The following is an 18,611-nucleotide window of genomic DNA, read 5'->3' on the forward strand; positions in this document are numbered from 1 at the left end:
GCTCAGCAAATGCTCTGACTTGCCCTGCTGACTGCTCTATAGCGCCCTCTACTTGTAGCGCAAAGTATATGTTTATTTATTTATCTGTTTGCCTGTAGCACAGCATATTTATTTGTTTTTTAATCATTCGTGTATGTGTAGCACAAACGTTTATGAATGAATGATTAATTATTATTAATTAATTATTAATGATTTTTTTCTGTTTGCTTGTAGCTCAAAATATATACTAATTTATTTGTATTTATCTATATGCTTGTAGCACAAAATGTGGATTAATTTATTGTATCTGTTTGTTTAGTCCAAAATATTTATTTATTTACTTATGTTTGCTTGTAACAAAAAATGTTTTTATTTGTATGTATTTATTTATTTGTATTGTAAAAGGTTTATTAATTAATTAATTAATTAATTAATTCTGTTTGCTTGTATCTTAAAATATGCATATTTTTTATCTGTTTGCTTGTACTATAAAATGATTATTTATTTATTTCTTTGTTTATTTATTTATTCGGTGATTTTAATATTTCTAAATTCTGCCATGCGTGTAGCTCAAATTATGGATTTATTCATTTTTATCTGTTTGCTTGTAGCGTCAAATATTTATTTATTTATATACGTTTGCTTGTATCGCAAAATGTTTATTTATTTTTATTTATTTGTGGTGTAAAATATTTATTACTGCATTTTTTTGTTTCCTTCTATCTTAAAACATGTATAATTTTATCTGTTTGCTTGTACCATAAAACATTATTTATTTATTTATCTATTTATTTATTTAAAGTGTAATAAGTCCTTATTTTTATGTACATTTTTCTGTTAAGGTATTTTTTATCTTTAGCTACTATCATATAAATCTTCATTTGTCCTTGATATTTTCATTGTTGGTTTCTTTATGTTTCAGCAAATACTAATTGATTTTCAACATCCATCTATTTGGTATAACTTGTTCATCTTTATAATCAATGAGCAAATTCATTATATATCATGCAATCCAAATTGTTATAGATTAAGCAGCTCACATACACCCTTTTTATTTTATTATTTTCTGCGACTATATTTGCAGACCGAAATATTCTTTCACTTGACACAGCTTGCCAACTTGCATAATAGTAAATAGTAGCAAATACTAAGGCTATATTTGATTTAAAGAAAGCATTTTTAGTTGTGAAGTGAACTGTCATCACTCATCCCCCACATTATTCACCTCTTTTGGCCTTTAGACAGGATGGGTGTTTATATCTGAGCTGTGTATTGATTGAGAGAGAATGTAATGACGCTCTGAGACCTCTTCAATATAGAGGTCAACATCTGCTCCCTTGATGGCCAATCAATGTCTCAACTGTGTTAGTAAATAGTTCTCATTGGTCAACCTTGAAAATCAATGACGCTACCGATTATTCAAAGAGATTCAATTCAAGGTTGCCATGGATACCACATGTAAAGAGTTTAGAGGTTTGTGTGATGTGCATATGGACTCTGTTTTTCGGCTTTATGCCGAACGTCACATGAACAAACAGGAAAACAGGTCTCATTGCATCCGCTTGTCGGAGAAAGTGTAAAGGGTTAGTTCACCCATTAAATCGGAATCATAGGAGTTTCCATAGTTAAAAATTGGACAAAATCACCCTCTCAAATTGTATTTACCACTGGGAAGCTCTGGGATTATTTTGATACCCAAGTCCCCGAGTTGGAGAGACAGGGGTAGCTGCAGCTTGGAGTAACGGGCGTGTCGAAAGGTAAGGGCGTGTCAAAAGGTTTTTAATTGGTGAAAGGAGTTTCCTCCTGGCAACTGCGTTGGCCAATCAGCAGTAACCATACTTCTACGTCATTTCCTTTAGCTAAAAAAAAAACGTAATTTCCTTTAGACTGAAAGAAGATTGCCGTGGTAATGCATGTATTTAATATCATAATTTGTTGTTTCCTTTGCGTTACATCTTTCAGCTTTGGTAATTATTTAATTGTTGTTGACAGACACATGTTACAGTGAGATGAAGCAATGACTGCGTTTGCATTGAAGACTTTAGAGTCGGTGATTTGTATCGATGTCTGTTTGTCCAACCAGTGTTTTTAGACCATGTGAAATACACAAGATACATAGTCATTTGCAAAGCCACAGACTTCACGTGGTTCATCATGAGCGCGTAAGTATTAGTTCAGTTGTGATATGCATGCCTGTTACCTTACAGATAATTTGTTACGGTTATAGATGATAACGTGAACGGTGATGTTACGTATCATAATTGGAAACTTATGTCAAATATGTTTTGCTTTATATATGAGTTTTCCTATTTTAAATTTTGTTTGTTGTTTATGATTCTTATAGATTTTATCATCTTTGACTGCCACTTGGAGTGTCAAGTCAAGTCACCTTTATTGTTATAGCGCTTTTTACAATACAGATTGTATCAAAGCAGCTTCACAGTGATAACATGAAAATAATACAACAAAGTTTGTTTCTAGATGAAAATTGTGTCATCGTCCACCTGAAGTAAGGCAGATCAATAATATTGTTGAATATTAAATGTCCCCAACTAAGCAAGCCAAAAGCCAAAGCAACAGTGGCAAGGACCCAAAACTCCATCAGGTGACAGAATGGAGAAAAAAACCCTGGGAGGACTCAGTCGGGGGCCAGTTCTCCTCTGGCCAACAAACGAACAGTTTATGATTATGATTCAGGCAACATAACAGATCAGAAGTTGGATCAGACATTCACAATATTTATCCAGTTCCATCTGTTTGGAGGTCGGAGTCATCACGCCGGTATGGAGACGAGTTTGTTGAGGTGTCCATGAGGCCTTCACAGGGCTGATGAGGCTGGCACTTCAGGGATGCGTTGTGGTCGTGTCCAGGCGCAGGTTCACCGTCTGATCTGGATACGGCCCGAATACGGCCCGGATCCGGCTGACTTCAGTAAACCTCGGAATAAACAGAAAGACTAATATTAGTGTAGATGCCTTTTTATGATGTAACTAGTACATCGGGGGTTATAGGAAGTGTCCCCGGTTCCGGCTGACCTAATGGTAAATGCAGCCTAATAATCATTTAACTGATTTGAATAATAGAAATGTATAAGGTTCTATGTGAATGCCAGGTAAAAGAGATGTGTTTTTAGTCTAGATTTAAACTGACAGAGTGTGTCTGCTTTCCGGAAAATGTTAGGGAGACTGTTCCAAAGTTTTGGTGCTAAATAGGAAAATGACCGCCAGCAGTTGATTTTGATATTCTAGGTATTATTGGCCAGAATTTTAAGATCACAATAGATGTGAAGGACTATTATGCGTTAAGAGCTCACTCAAGTACTGCGAAGCTAAACCATTTAGTGCTTTGTAAGTGATCAGCAATATTTTAAAATTTATACAATGTTTAATAGGGAGCCAATGCAGTGTTGACAGAACCGGGCTAATATGGTCATACTTCCTGGTTCTAGTGAGAACTCTAGCTGATGCGTTTTGGACCAACTGGAGTTTGTTTATTAAGCGTGCAGGGCAGCTACCCAGTAGAGCATTACAATAATCTAGCCTTGAGGTCATGAACGCATGAACTAACTGTTCCGCATTTTTCATTGAAAGCATAATTTAGATATATTTTTATGCAGAAAAAGCAAGCACTTTCACTGCTGCCACTTCTCAAAAACAATAATAAATAAGTCAGATTTTATAGAGCACATAAATATGTGCAAAGTAGTGAAACAGACAGTGCCTTTGGCTCCTCAGTGTATGACACAGCTCCAAAGATGGTCCAGTCAGCATCTTTGGTAGTGTGTACTGCTACTTGAAGGCTCAGGCCAGGGTAATTTCTAATTCTAATAGAAATATAAAGTAATGACATTTAGCACTTTGCAAATCTCTCTCTCTCTTTCTCTCTTTCTCGCTCTTTCTCTCTCTCTCTCATTTTTAATCGGAAAAGGCACAGAAAAGATACTCAGGTTGAAGGCCCGTGTGAAGTCAAATCTGGTATGTTAAACAGTTTAAAATATAAAACAAATGTAAAAATATATTAAAAACATGGCCGGTGAAAATGATGAGAATGAAAAAAACATTAGGGCTTCAATGACTAACCCATAATGATTAAAAAAGAAAAAGAAATCAAATTAGTAGTTTCTTGGAAAATGAAATGTTACTTTGTTCACATATACAAAAGTTTTTTACACCTGTTTTTCTTTTAATGCACATCTAAAAACTTAGTGAATGTGGAATTTGTAGTTGTAATTTCATACTGTAGATATAAACAGTACTACAAATTGTCATTTACAATTTTATAAAGATGTATATGCTTTGCAATAAATAAATAAAAAGTCCAGCCATGGACCCAACAGGAGGCCTTGCTGATGTACGGTTGAATGTTAAGTATTTCATTAGAGTTATTTAATATTTTAAAATAGTTTTTCTATATTTTTTCCAGATACCACCAGAGGTGCTGAAGGAGGCAAATGAAGGATTTCAGGTAACGCTTCCTTTTACAGTCCTGTTACCCATGTACTTACTATGTACTTATTATAGTAATTATAATTATGGGTAATAACTAGGTACTAACCCTGAACATACCCCTAAACCTACCCCTAACCCATGTACTTACCTTATATTAGCCAGTACTTTCTCGGGTAAGTACACTGTAAGTACACGTAAGTACTGTACTGTAAAAGAAAGCGTTACCGGATTTCATACTCTGTCACTAGTTTGCAGAAAGTTTAATGAAACCATCAACCATCCAGGTTTTCAAAAAAAAAAGCTCACTTTGCATGGCAGGACAGTATGTATATGTATTAGCCTACTTTTATGAAATGTACAAGTTAAGCTAATATATTTAATTAAGTAAGTTTATTGCATTAATTCAGGCTCCCCCCCTGAGTTCTGGGTAACGTACTTTCGAATGTAATATTCTCAATATCATTATCGCTATTTTTACACTGAAAGAAAGGTATTTGGTCTTATAGAATTATTTGTTGGCCAATGGTGAGGTTAAGTTGATGGCTCGCTTTTATGCGGAACAGGAAGCTTTCCCATCCAATTGTAAAGACCTTATGGCACACCCCATCCCTTTCCTACCTTTTGGCACGCCCATTGCTCCAGCCTGCAGTTATCCCTAGGAGTTGGGCGGGTCCTTAACTTTAAATATGGCGAAGGGGAGAACGAATGCTGCTGTGACGAGATGGGTCTCTGTCTGCAGACTGCAAGAGAGGGGCGTAACAGGAAGTGGGCGTAACTTGAAGGGGGCGTAACTTGAAGTTGTCCAAATCACACAGAACCACACGATATGTCAATGCCAGCTCGTATAGAGAAAACGGTAAGAATATTTTCCTTAGATAACCGTGTAAATCGAAGTGTATAAGTCATATTGCCGCTTTTTACATTGCAGCAAGGGTAGAGCAAAGCATTTTGAACTTTGAGCTTGTCAATCTGTCTCGCTGAGTGTCCCACATGCCAGCAGTACAACACAGTAAATCGCCCTGGAGTGGTCACTTCCCATTATTAAAATGTAAATGCATGGATTAGATGTCACCTATAGATGTAAATGCATGTCGCCTAATTTATTTTCTATACCAGTCTACCACTGTTTCCTCTTTATTTTTTGTGCAGCTGTTGTGCTTTTGAGTGACGATTCCTCATTTGTCCTTTATCTGTCCATGTTTGGGCCTAAGTTATGATTCAAGACGAGGTTCTAGAGCTAAAATTATTTTAATCATCATAATATAATAATTACTTCTACAATAGACTAATGCTTTGTTTTAGTCAACAAGTGTTTCTTTTAATTTCACATTTTCTTGCTCTGGTGGCACACCACTACTAAAATGAATTCTGAGGAAACACTGCTAAAATTTAGTATATATATACAAATCTGAACATGTTTTACACATGAACCTGTCTCTTCTTTTGTCAACAGGTGTGGTAAACTGGAACACATGTTCAGAGGAGCATTGAAGGACCTACAGAACTCCGTATCTAATCTCCTGTTGCATTCAATGCAATTCTCTCTACAAAGACTGTGAAGGCTAGGGAATGTGGACAGAGGAGAAAACTACTAGGATTAGATTCTACTGTTTTTTTGTGGCTGGGGGGACTTTCTGAGATCTGTTTTTTATTGGATTTAATGCTGCAGCAATAACCCAGAACAGACAATATTCGTGCCAGAACATATTAGATTGGGTTTGCATAAACCCTCATTGTGTTGCCTTTCAATTAAAAGATTTTGTTATGGGTGTGCTTGTTGTTCATTTGACTTAAAAGTATCATAAGATTTGTTTGTCAGCGGTGCATTTAGATGTTCATTAGTGCTGTTGATATCAGTCAAAACTTTGAATCATCAGCAAATCAGGCATACAATAAGACATCAAAAGATGTTTAAAATGATTTATTTAAAAAATAAAAAAGCCCAATTCCAAAAGGATATATTAGTGCTTGCTCCACACTTGGGGTTGGGACGAATAATTGATAAAACAATACATTGCAATATGTTTTTTTGCAATACATTATCAGTAGGCCTACCCTGGCACTAACGCAGAATGCAGCTTGCTTTACTGTACCGAAACAAGCATTTCAGTTCTTGAACAGCTAAGAGTCAGTTTAATCAACTCTAGTAGTATGTTCAGTTTATGTTAAACTCGTGCGAGAGCGATTCAAAAGCATACGGAACTGTCTGCTCTCTAATCGCTCTCGCGGTACTTTGATGTCATATACCGACCGGTATGTGCAGCGCTGCTTTAAGTCGAAAAAACAGTGAGCAAATTGAAGTGGGTGTAACCTGAAGTGGGCGTAACTTGAAGGAGCGTAACTTGAAGTCTTGCATGCTGCAGACAGTAGGTGTGTTCGACATCGGCTGCGGCTACCGATCGGCGAGAGTTGCCGCGTGCATTCGGGGAGTAGCTGCAAACGGAGACGTGAAGTCGGACACTTTCTGGTTCCCGTAGTGACGCTCGCGCTGTGTTTGCATAGTGTTTCAGCTGAAGTGAAATAAATGTAATGTTTGCCAAATGCACAGATGTTTCAGAGACATTTTCATTCAATACTCTACTTTATGTAATGCTTCATACAGCGTCTGTTTGAACAATAATAAAGTTTAACATAAGCCTATCAAGGGTACTATCAATAAAGTAGAGTCTACGTTTTTTAATCAGTTTTATTTTGATAAACATGACACAATAACATCGCGACTACATGAAAAGAGTGTTTATTGTTATAAAAACTGATTTCTGAGCTTTAGTGGAACTAAAGGTGTAATTAAAAGTAGGCCTAATAATTAATAATTAAAGTAACTTCAATTTTATGAAGCGACGCGAGTGCTTTGTACACGCAAAAAATAAATAAATAAATGTTTACCACTTTATTTACTAAATATTAATATTTATTATTAATAATTATATAGCACTTAACAATGTGGTTATCAAGGTACAAGGCATTATCAATGTATTATCAACTGGCCGGAACTTTGAGATCGCAATAGACGTGAAGGACTATAATGCGTTAAGAGCTCGCTCAAGTACTGCGGAGCTAAACCATTTAGTGCTTTGTAAGTAATCAGTAATATTTTAAAATGTATACAATGTTTAATAGTTCCGCATTTTTCATTGAAAGCATATATCGTAATTTAGATATAGTTTTATACGATGTTTAATAGGGAGCCAATGCAGTGTTGACAGAACCGGGCTAATATGGTCATATTTCCTGGTTCTGGTAAGAACTCGAGCTGCTGCGTTTTGAACTAGCTGTAGTTTGTTTATTAAGCGTGCAGGGCAACCACCCAGTAGAGCATTACAATAATCTAGCCTTGAGGTCATGAACGCATTAACTAATTGTTCCGCATTTGTCAATGAGAGCATATGGCGTAATTTAGATATATTTTTAAGATGAAAAAATTCGGTTTTACAGATACTAGACACGTGACTTTCAAATGAAAGATTGGTATCAAAGAGCACACCCAGGTTCCTAACCGACGACGAAGACTTAACAGAGCAGCCATCAAGTATTAGACAGTATTCTAGGTTATTACGTGAGGAAGTTTTTTGTCCAATAATTAGAATCTCTGTTTTTTCAGAATTTAAGAGTAGGAAATTACTAGTCATCCAATTTTTTATATCAGCTATGCATTTCGTTAATTTTGTGAATTGGTAAGTTTCGTTAGGTTTTGAAGAAATATACAGCTGAGTATAATCAGCATAGCAGTGAAAGCTAATTCCATGTTTCCTAATGATATCTCCTAACGGTAGCATGTACAGAGTGAACAGCAACGGTCCTAGTACTGAGCCTTGTGGTACACCATACTGAACTTTTGATCAATAAGACATCTCTTCATTTACCTCTGATAACGGTCAGATAAGTATGATTTAAACCACATGCTAGTGCAATTCCACTAATGCCAACATAGTTTTCTAGTCTATTTAAAAGAATCTTGTGGTCGATGGTATCAAATGCAGCACTAAGATCAAGTAACACTAATAGAGAGATACAACCACGATCGGATGATAAGAGCAAATCATTTGTGACTCTAATGAGAGCTGTCTCAGTGCTATGGTACAGTCTAAATCCGGACTGAAAATCCTCGCAGATATAATTTCTTTCAAGAAAGGAACACAGTTGTGAGGATACTGCTTTTTCTAATATCTTTGACAGAAAAGGCAGATTCGAGATCGGCCTGTAATTCACTAATTTTGTATCATCAAGTTGCGTTTTTTTAACAAGCGGTTTAATCATATAGCTTAAAGGTTTTTGGTACGTATCCTAGAGACAAAGACGAATTAATGATATTAAGAATAGGATCTATGACACCTGGAAGCATCTCTTTCAGTAGCTTAGTCGGTAGGGTCTAACATACAAGTTGTCGATTTAGATGATTTAACAAGTTTGCAAAATTCTTCCTCTCCTATAGCAACAAAAGAGTAAAATATTTCCCTCAGGAAGACTACAATGCACTCCCTGATGCGATACTGTAGTAGACTGTTGCATAGTTATAATTTTGTCCCTGATATTATCGATCTTATAAGTGAAGAAGTTCATAAAGTCATTACTGCTGTGTTGCTTGGAAACTTCTGGGCTTGAAGCTTTCTTTTTCATTAGTTCGGCCACTGTTTCAAATAACCCAGGATTATGTTTATTTTCTTCTAATAGGGTTGAAAAATAAGCAGATCTAGCAGCTTTTAAGGCCTCTCTGTAAGCAATCGAGCTCTCCTTCCATGAAATCCGATATTACCTCTAGTTCAGTTTTCTTCCAGTTGCGCTCCATTTTTCTGGCTGCTCTCTTAAGAGCCCGGGTGTGCTCGTTGTACCACGGAGTTGGACTATTTTCTTTAATCTTCTTTAAGCGCAAAGGAGCAACTGTGTCTAAAGTGCTGGAAAAGAGAGAGTTAAAAGTTTCTGTCACAATATCTAGTTCTTCTAAGCTATCTGGGATGCTGAGATGATGTAACTGATTAGGAAGATTATTAATAAAGCAATCTTTAGTGGCAGAAGTTATAGGTCTAACGTATTTATAACACGGAGTCGGCTTTGCAGCCTCGGCTAGATGTAATTTACATGAGACTAGATAATGATCTGAGATGTCATCGCTCTGCTGCAGAATTTCAGCGGCATCAACATCTATTCAATGTGATAGTATTAGATCTAGAGTATGATTACGACAATGAGTAGGTCCTGACACGTGTTGTCTAACTCCAGTTGAGTTTACAATGTCTTTAAATGCCAATCCCAATGCATCTTTTCTGTTATCTACATCATGTATATTAAAATCACCAACAATTAGGACTTTATCTGCAGCCAGTACTAATTCTGATAGAAGGTCAGCAAATTCTTCGATAAAATCTTTATGGTGCCCTGGTGGCCTGTGTAGCCAGCACAAATCTCAAACGTGATTCATCATTTACACTATATATTTTTACATTAAGCACCAACACTTCAAAAGAAGTATATTTAAAACTAGATTTCTTAGTGGTTTTGAAAATATTACTATAAATTACAGCAATACCTCCCCCTTTGCCTTTCGGAAGAGGCTCATGTTTATAACTGTAATTTTTTGGGGTTGACTCATTTAAAGTAATGTAATCGTTTGGTTTTAGCCAGGTTTCTGTCAAACACAGCACATCTAGGTTATAATCTGAAATCATATCATTAACTATGAGCGCTTTTGAAGTAAGGGATCGAATATTCAGCAACCCAAGCTTTATCGTTTGCTCATCTGTATTATATCTGTTTTTTATTTGTTGAACATCAATTAAATTTTTAACCTTATGGGTTTGGACGTTTTTTGGATTTCCAAATTCGGGGAACAGACACAGTCTCTATATGATAATATCTAAAGAGGCTATGTGATGGGATTTATCTGACCTTGGTGACGCGAGGCCGCTACGGTCGGTTAAGCCAGTCTGTCTGCTTCCTGACCTGGTGCCCAATTTGTCATGTTTTATCTCTAACACTATGAGCCAAATTACTAGAGAGAAGAGCAGTGTCAACACAACACGCATATGCGTTGTGAATGTGATGCTCTCGTGAACGCGCGTTTCATTTAATTTAATCAGAAAGATCTTCATTTGTGTTCCGAAGTTGAACGAAAGTCTTACAGGTTATGAATAACATGATGTTGAGTAATTAATTCATATCTCATATATGTATCATAGTGTAGCCTAATTAATATTCGGACATATTCATCTATGGACTTTTAGCAAAGGAGCGACCTGTTTTACAGAACATGGAATTCTTTTGGGCATAACCCCCATAATGAATAATGGAAATTAGCCTATACTGTGACCAAGATATTTATATGCCGGTCTCAGGCCTGAATCATAATGAATTGGCTATATGCCTACTGTAAAGAGTCTTTAAGGACACAAAGACTGAATGTTGAGTCAGATCTGTGAAGAGAGCGGTAGGTGAGAGGTTTTCATATGCAGTTTGTTTCTCACACTAATATGTGGTTTTATTGTAAGTTCTTCCGCAGCACGTGAGCAGACATGTCACATGCAGAGTCTCAAGAAGCATCAGCTTTTGGTTGCAGAACATGTCCAGGATTGTGGCTTTATGTTGCTAAAGTCTTGTAGAAGCTTATAAATAGATATTTTAAAGATCGAAACCGACTGTGAGCAAGTTACCATGCAGCTTATTTTATGCTTTTGAGAATTGTATAGGCTATTTTTAACCTTATTAATATGAGATTTGACATTCTAAGCAAATGTCTTGGAACAACTTGGACATAAAACTGTTTACATAATTTCATTTTCAGAAGTGACTTGTTAACTATATGGTTTAAGGTTTCACAAACTAGATTTGGATTTAAAAAAATAACTGCAGATGTCATATATCAGCCCATGACAAAACCTTTTAATGGCTTTAATTTGCAGAGTTTCACTATTATCTAACCTTGCTCACCTGTTCTTCACATTGTAGTTTCTCATCATTAAATCTAGAAGTTTTGAAATGAACAATCATACGGTCCGCAGAGAAGACGATGACTGAAACTTGTGATGACAATGACATATTCTGAGTGGCCTATATCTCCATTGTTCATTGCTGCTTTCAATAAATGTGTGTACATACATTTAAATAAAACGTATTTGATTCCAATGACTTTTTTTTGTTTGGTTACAGATATTTTGCTTTATATTCAAAGCACATAAAGAAAACAAATGTGCTGCATCACTCATTTCAAATGAGGCCTGTCTGATGCAGCTGATACAAAATGAGTCTCTGATGTTTCTCAAGCAAATTACTGACTAGTTCAACATCATTTAACTATAAGATTTTATTCTCACCAATCAAAAAAACTCAGTAGGCTACTTCACTACAGCTACTGGATACTATATTTTCATTATAACCCAGTCAGAAGTCATTCTGTAATTTGAGGACATTGGGTTTTGTAGCAGTTAAGACAATTTATCTGATGGGGTTAGTGCACAAAACCACAAATGTGTTTATCAAAGTCAAAGGAAGTGGGCGTCTTCATAAGAACAGCTTGTGCTAACCACTTCCTGTTGAGATGGGAAACTTCTGATGGAGTTAGAAGGCGTACAGTAAACAAGTCAAACAAAAAGGTATCTAAGAGGGGAATATGTTTTAGAAGAACAATTATGAAATGATTAGGCTACTACAGACAGTCTGTTAAACTTCTCTAAATGATCAATATATCAAAATTCTTTGTGAAGATCCATATTGATTGTATTAATTAAAGGATAATAATGCTTTTACTGCTGGACTGATTGAATATACACTGTGAGCTAAAACCGAAATAGGCTTTGTTGCCTGTTGCTGACAGTGTTGGATTCTGTGTTTGTATCTGAATAGAATATAGGCTACTACAAATAGAATACTGAATAGAAGAATTAAAAGACCACTGAAGACAGACCACTTCTACAAATCTACAAAAATGGAAGAACATGATATCCTCATTGGAATCAGCCGTTCAGACATATAAAATTATGTGTAAAAATTGCCCTATAAATATCCTATATTGCGAGAGAAAGAAAAAATAGCCTAATGCAAAGAAACAGGAGAAAATAATATTTCACTCGATATTCACACATAACTGGACATTATTTAGATTAGATTTAAATTCTATACTAATCTATTATTATGTAGTTTCTAGTACTAGGCCTAGGCCTGAAGTGTAGCTAAAGGAAAAGAGACGCTCGAGCGTGTTTTTGCTTTGACAACAGTGCCCTCTGCAGGAATGTAGCCTATATTAATGTCGCAACATCGATGTGTGTTTAAATTATGAAAGCAACCATTTAAAATGAAATGTCTCATTAAGGTAAGCAAGGAAATTGGATGTATAACTAAGGATTTGATTATGAAACAATTCGTCATGTAAATAGATTCTCGCTGAAAATATTGATTCTCGGTGTGGGTCGGCGCCCTTAATAAACTGCAAAATGGCTTGCATTTATTTAAAATAGTCTTCTTTACATAAATTAAATTAAAATACTGGCAGCGTCCCAAAAATCATTGTCCGTTTATTTTATATTCTGTAATATTAGTCACAAAATTTTAACAATATAAAAACGTATTTATTTGTTTGTTTATTTATTTAATAACTAAATTATCGAAATTAATATTATGTTAATAAACAAACCATGCAGTAAAAATGTAATATTGGCTAATAAACACATTCAAGCTGTTTAACATTTTAAATTTCCGTTTCCACTTGTGGGACTTTTATTTGACCCGGAAGTGTAAAGTGCTCTTTAATACAAGAGTTAGTTTGCTTTCACAAAGAACAGTTTTGCAGTTGATATCATGTCATTAGATGTAAAATCTAGATCGAAGCGCTATGAAAAGCTGGACTTCCTGGGTGAAGGACAGGTAAACGACATAACTTTGATGTTTCTGAGCTGTTGTTCGATCGAATAGAACAGAAGAGCCTGCATCTGCAGCAGCTCTTGCAGCTTCACATTAATCTTCAGTTTTATCAATGTGTCCTGCAGCTCACAGATAATGTTGTGCTATTATTTTGCAGTTTGCAACTGTGTACAAGGCAAGAGACAAAACCACAAACACCATTGTTGCTATTAAAAAGGTAAGACACTTCCCATTATTTCGGCAAAACCATCACTTTTGATCATATTCGGTTGTTATTTTGGATTGGGTAGTTGAATATTTTATTATAGATTTTGTTGGTAACCCTTTACACTAAAGTTAACATTAGTTAACATAAACTAACAATAAAGAATGATGTATTTATCTTAATTAATGTTAACTGTAATACAATAATGTTAATGCACTGTGAACTACCATGTACACAATGGACAATTATATCTTTATTAACAAAAAATAATAAATGTTTTTTAAAAGGGGCTGCTCATTGTTAGATGGCCATTAACTAATGTTAACAAATGAGACCTTATTGTGAAGAGTTACTATTTTTTTTTAATCATTCTTCAGTACCATCATGTTAAACGGTGAATTTCTTGTTTACAGATAAAAGTGGGACACAGAACCGAGGCGAAAGATGGTGAATTTTGAATCAATCTTAATCTTTAATATATATATACACACACACAGCAGTTTAAATTGAGTCTTACATATTTTCTTCTATTATCCAGGCATCAACAGAACAGCTCTTCGAGAGATTAAGTTGTTGCAAGAGCTCAGTCATCCCAACATTATTGGTGTAAGTCATATCTATATGCATATAAATCTTTGATGTTTTGTTGTTAATTATGGCATAATACTGACATCAATGAACCTGTTTTTGCTTTCAGCTCCTGGATGCTTTTGGACACAAATCCAATATCAGTCTTGTCTTTGACTTCATGGAGACGGATCTCGAGGTGACGGCAAAGGAATGCACTTGGACATATATTGTTCATTTCAGTAATTTTAACAAAAAACCTATCACAGAGCAAAACCATTAAGAATAAAAGTCAATGTCAACACAAAAACAAGCATGATGTTTTTCAGCTCTATCATTTGTTTGATCAGTGCTATTACAATGAATAATATAAGTACATTGTTGCATTATGGTCTGTTTCAGGTGATCATAAAGGACACCAGTCTCGTGTTGACGCCAGCCAATATAAAGGCATACATTCTAATGACATTACAAGGTCTGGAATACATGCATGATCATTGGATCCTGCACAGGGTGAGGCGCTGAGATATCTGCTCTGTTTTTAATTATGAACACTACCGTTCAAAAGTTTGGAGTCAGTAAGAATTTTTTTTAAAGAAAGAAAGAAATTCATACTTTTGTTAGGCAAAGATGCATTAAATTGATCAAAAGTGACACTGAAAACATGTATAAATTGATGTCGCAAAAGATTTATATTTCAAATAAATGCTGTTCTTTTAAACTTTTTGCTCGTAAACAAATCCTGGAAAAAAAACAACTAAGCAGCACAACTGTTTACATAATTGATAATAATAATAAATGTTTCTTGAGCAGCAAATCAGCATATTAGAATGATTTCTGAAGGATCATGTGACAATGAAGACTGGAGTAATGATGCTGAATATTTCAGCTTTGTAATCGCAGGAATAAACTACATTTAAAATATATTCAAATAGAAATTTTGAAATAGATACAAAAAACAGTTATTCTAAATTGAGATTTATAATATTTTTTTAAAAAAAGTTTTTTTTAACAAATAAATGTCGCCTTGTTTCAAAAGGAAACTTGTTTCTGCCACAGAATAAAATAAATAAAAAAGGTAATTGCGACCTTTCTCACACAATTCTGACTTTTCTGACTACATAAACTCGCAATTGCACGAAAATCCTGCAATTCTGATGGTTTTTCTCATTATTGTGAGATATAAAATCGCAATCGCAAGTTACAAAGTCTGATTCTGAGAAGAAAGTTAGCTCACAATTGACATTATCTCGCAATTTTGACATTTCTCAGAATTGCAAGTTCATATTTAGCAATACAGACTTTATATCTCACAGTTGCGAGTTGCAAATTCTGAGTAACAAAAGTCAATTATTATTATTATTTTTTAAATCTGTGGTGGAAACAAGCTTCCATAAGCAAAAGAGACTTCTTTCAAAAACATAAGAAACACTTACCAACCCCAAACTTTTGAATGGTAGAACTACTTGACTTACTCCCAAAAATGAAGTTCCTGTATAAAACTGGCACCTTCAGTCATCATAATAATTTTTTCAGGATCTGAAACCCAATAATTTGCTACTGGATGAGAATGGAGTCCTGAAGCTTGCGGATTTTGGCTTAGCCAAAGCATTTGGAAGCCCAAACAGAGTGTATACACATCAAGTTGTAACAAGGTTTGTAGGAATCTCTGATAATTCTGACGTGTTAACATTTACTATATAACTTGGATCTTCTTTATTATGCTATTGTTTGATTTTTTTTCATGTTGTGTGGTACTTCTCAGATGGTATCGTGCCCCAGAGCTGCTCTTCGGTGCCAGGATGTACGGTGTGGGTGTAGACATGTGGGCAGTTGGCTGCATTCTTGCTGAGCTTTTACTCAGGGTGAGGATCTTTGTACAGTGTTTGTAAAGCCATTTGGCTCTTTTGAAAACCAATCAGACCGTTAACATGTATTTTAAAGTCAGCATGAAATGGATGTAACGTCACAATAGAGAAGAACTATCGCAACTTCCGAGTAAAACGTCTTCTCAAACAAGAAAAAATGTGGGGCGGGACTTGATTTTGTCCATCGGGAATTGATTGGATTGTTGTGGTTTGCTATTGCTGTGATGTCATGTGAGTGACAGGTTGTCCTGCCCTCGCACCAGTAAACACATCATCAGAGAACAGAAGAGATGTTGCTGCAAGAGGGAGGGGAAGTTATTATGGTTAAAGATTAAGAGGAACCAAATGAAAAATGATGAACATGAAATTTAAAAACAACATAATAATATGCATGGATAAATCATTCATAATACTGCAATATACCATTAAAAAAAACAAGAATTGGACATTTTGATTTCATGGTGACTTTAAGAATGATTTGTTCTTGTATTTTAGTTGCCATTTTTGGCTGGAGATTCAGACTTGGACCAGCTGACGAAGATATTCGAAGCTTTGGGAACACCAACAGAGGACACATGGCCTGTGAGTTGTACGGTAGTTATCTACTTATTTGTAATGAGAGCGTTTTATTTCAGCTTCATTTCCTCGTGAAAGCAAAGCATCAAGGCCTGTTCACACCTATAACGATAACTATTTTAGCATCCACACTATCTTTATCGTTCTTGGTGTGACTGGGCATTTACTTGAGATACTATAAAAGGACACATCATTGTTTCATATGTCTAATCTTTGAGGCTTTGAAATATCTGTATGTCTAAATGAGGTAGACACAGTGATTTGTGCCGGCTGTTGTTTCAGGGGATGTCCAGTCTCCCAGACTATGTGTCATTTAAACTATTTCCTGGCACGCCACTGGAGCACATTTTCAGCGCAGCTGGTGATGACCTTCTGGAGCTCCTGAAAGGGTTATTCACCTTTAACCCCTGCACACGCACTACAGCTTCACAGGTGCCAATAACCGGGTTGCAGTTTAATCAACTTAATCTTAATGCTTAAAGCTAATCTACATTTAGAGAGAGTGAACGAATGTATACTGTGGTTTCAGGCTTTGAAGATGAGGTATTTCAGCAATAGGCCAGGACCAACCCCGGGACCGCAGCTTCCCAGACCAAACTCCTCAACAGAAGTCCTGAAAGAAAAAGAAAACCTGATGATTGGAATCAAGAGAAAACGTGACAGTATTGAACAGGGTGAAAAAAACATGCACAAACACTTGATAAATGCATCTGATAGCGTGTTTGTTTCTTTAATGGAAATATCCGTGTTGTTTATATTAGACAGTGTTCCAAAGGAAATGCTTATTTGTTCAGAATAATCAATTCCAGTGCTGCTTAACATATAAAGATCAACAGATAAATGGAAGTTGCTGCTCTGTTTAGATTACACTGATATATAATGGATTAGGATAATGTATAATGAAAATTGTGTCCCACATGGTAATGAATGTTTTTAAAAAATGTTTTATTCCTATTCCATTTCTTAGGTACCCTTAAAAAGAAACTGGTGTTCTGAGTGATTTGGATGCTGTTTTCTTCCACTGGTCCTGCGTGAATGGAAAGGAACGTATTTATGTGTCAATCAGTTTTTTCAGTTATTTTTTTATGTACTATAAATATTAAATTATAGAACAATTTAGTTTTGCTTGTTGTCTGTTTTAATTAGTTATGCACATCACCCCCATTTATGTCACTAGTATATTCAGTAATCATTTTAGCAGTTACAAAAAGCATTTACATTTTTAGTAATAATTACAACCAAAAAATACAATAGTTGTATAATAAAAATGAAAACTAATTTTAATAAGCTATGCTTTTAAGGATTTAATGTCTAGTTAACAGATTGGTGTGTCCAGTGTTCTTTGAGGCAGTTTGGCTTGTTTTGAAACTGCATCAGTAGTCCTGAGTGAGGTGCTGTTGTGTCACAGACCTGCCTGTATCTTCTCTCTGCTCTGGCAGTTCGCTTTGTCAGAGAACTGGCTACACTTCACCAACACTTTGTGATATGTTGAGAGTTTAAGATTTACAGTTAGCATTTCTATAACCAAACACCATTTAAAACCCATTAGTATTACATAAATTATATATATCAACGTCGTTTATTGAACCCACTCACTTACTGTTGAAAACAGATGTTTGCAACTTGCATACTTTACACACGGTGTCAAACACAGTTAGGAGAGGCATTGTTTTGCTGTCACTGCCAGCCAACTGGAAAACGATTGTATGAGCAAATCCAAACCCTTACGAAAATTAACCATGGGTTTTATTGTGGTAAAAGTGTAGTAAGTAACAATGTTTTTTTGGCTGATTGATTATTTGTATAACCATACTTTTACTCCAAATTCCATGGTTAATTTGTGGTTACCATGGTTTAACTATGGTAGCCATGTTTTTTTGGTTTTATTTGTAGTAAAACCATGGTTAATTTTCGTAAACTGCCACCCATCAACCGCTATACATATGTAAACAATACAAGTAAACCCACATTTTTGAAATTATCTAAAACAACGATATCCAAATTAGAATAACAGATACATAGTTTAAACGTGTTCCTGTTCCCTAGAAAATGTTGGTCCGGTCGGGCTACAATAGGGCTTTAAATACATGTTTTTCATTGTCATTGTGTTCAAGGGAAATT

At 35.3% G+C, this 18,611-nt stretch overlaps 1 protein-coding gene across 1 annotated transcript; it reads left to right on the forward strand.

Annotated features, from left to right (window-relative positions):
• Positions 1 to 13,120: 13,120 nt before the first annotated feature.
• Positions 13,121 to 17,609, forward strand: cdk7 (cyclin-dependent kinase 7). The gene is made up of 12 exons (XM_056237588.1): positions 13,121 to 13,277; positions 13,432 to 13,491; positions 13,893 to 13,926; positions 14,018 to 14,085; positions 14,177 to 14,245; positions 14,449 to 14,559; positions 15,583 to 15,701; positions 15,812 to 15,911; positions 16,410 to 16,496; positions 16,773 to 16,922; positions 17,020 to 17,164; positions 17,458 to 17,609. Exons 1-12 carry the CDS (start codon positions 13,212 to 13,214, stop codon positions 17,484 to 17,486), a joined length of 1,038 nt encoding a protein of 345 aa, XP_056093563.1. The 5' UTR covers positions 13,121 to 13,211; the 3' UTR covers positions 17,487 to 17,609.
• Positions 17,610 to 18,611: the final 1,002 nt, after the last annotated feature.

This window comes from Rhinichthys klamathensis, unplaced genomic scaffold (assembly GCF_029890125.1).
Source record: "Rhinichthys klamathensis goyatoka isolate OS25496 unplaced genomic scaffold, OSU_Roscu_1.1 h1tg000019l_1, whole genome shotgun sequence".
Taxonomy (NCBI): domain Eukaryota; kingdom Metazoa; phylum Chordata; class Actinopteri; order Cypriniformes; family Leuciscidae; genus Rhinichthys; species Rhinichthys klamathensis.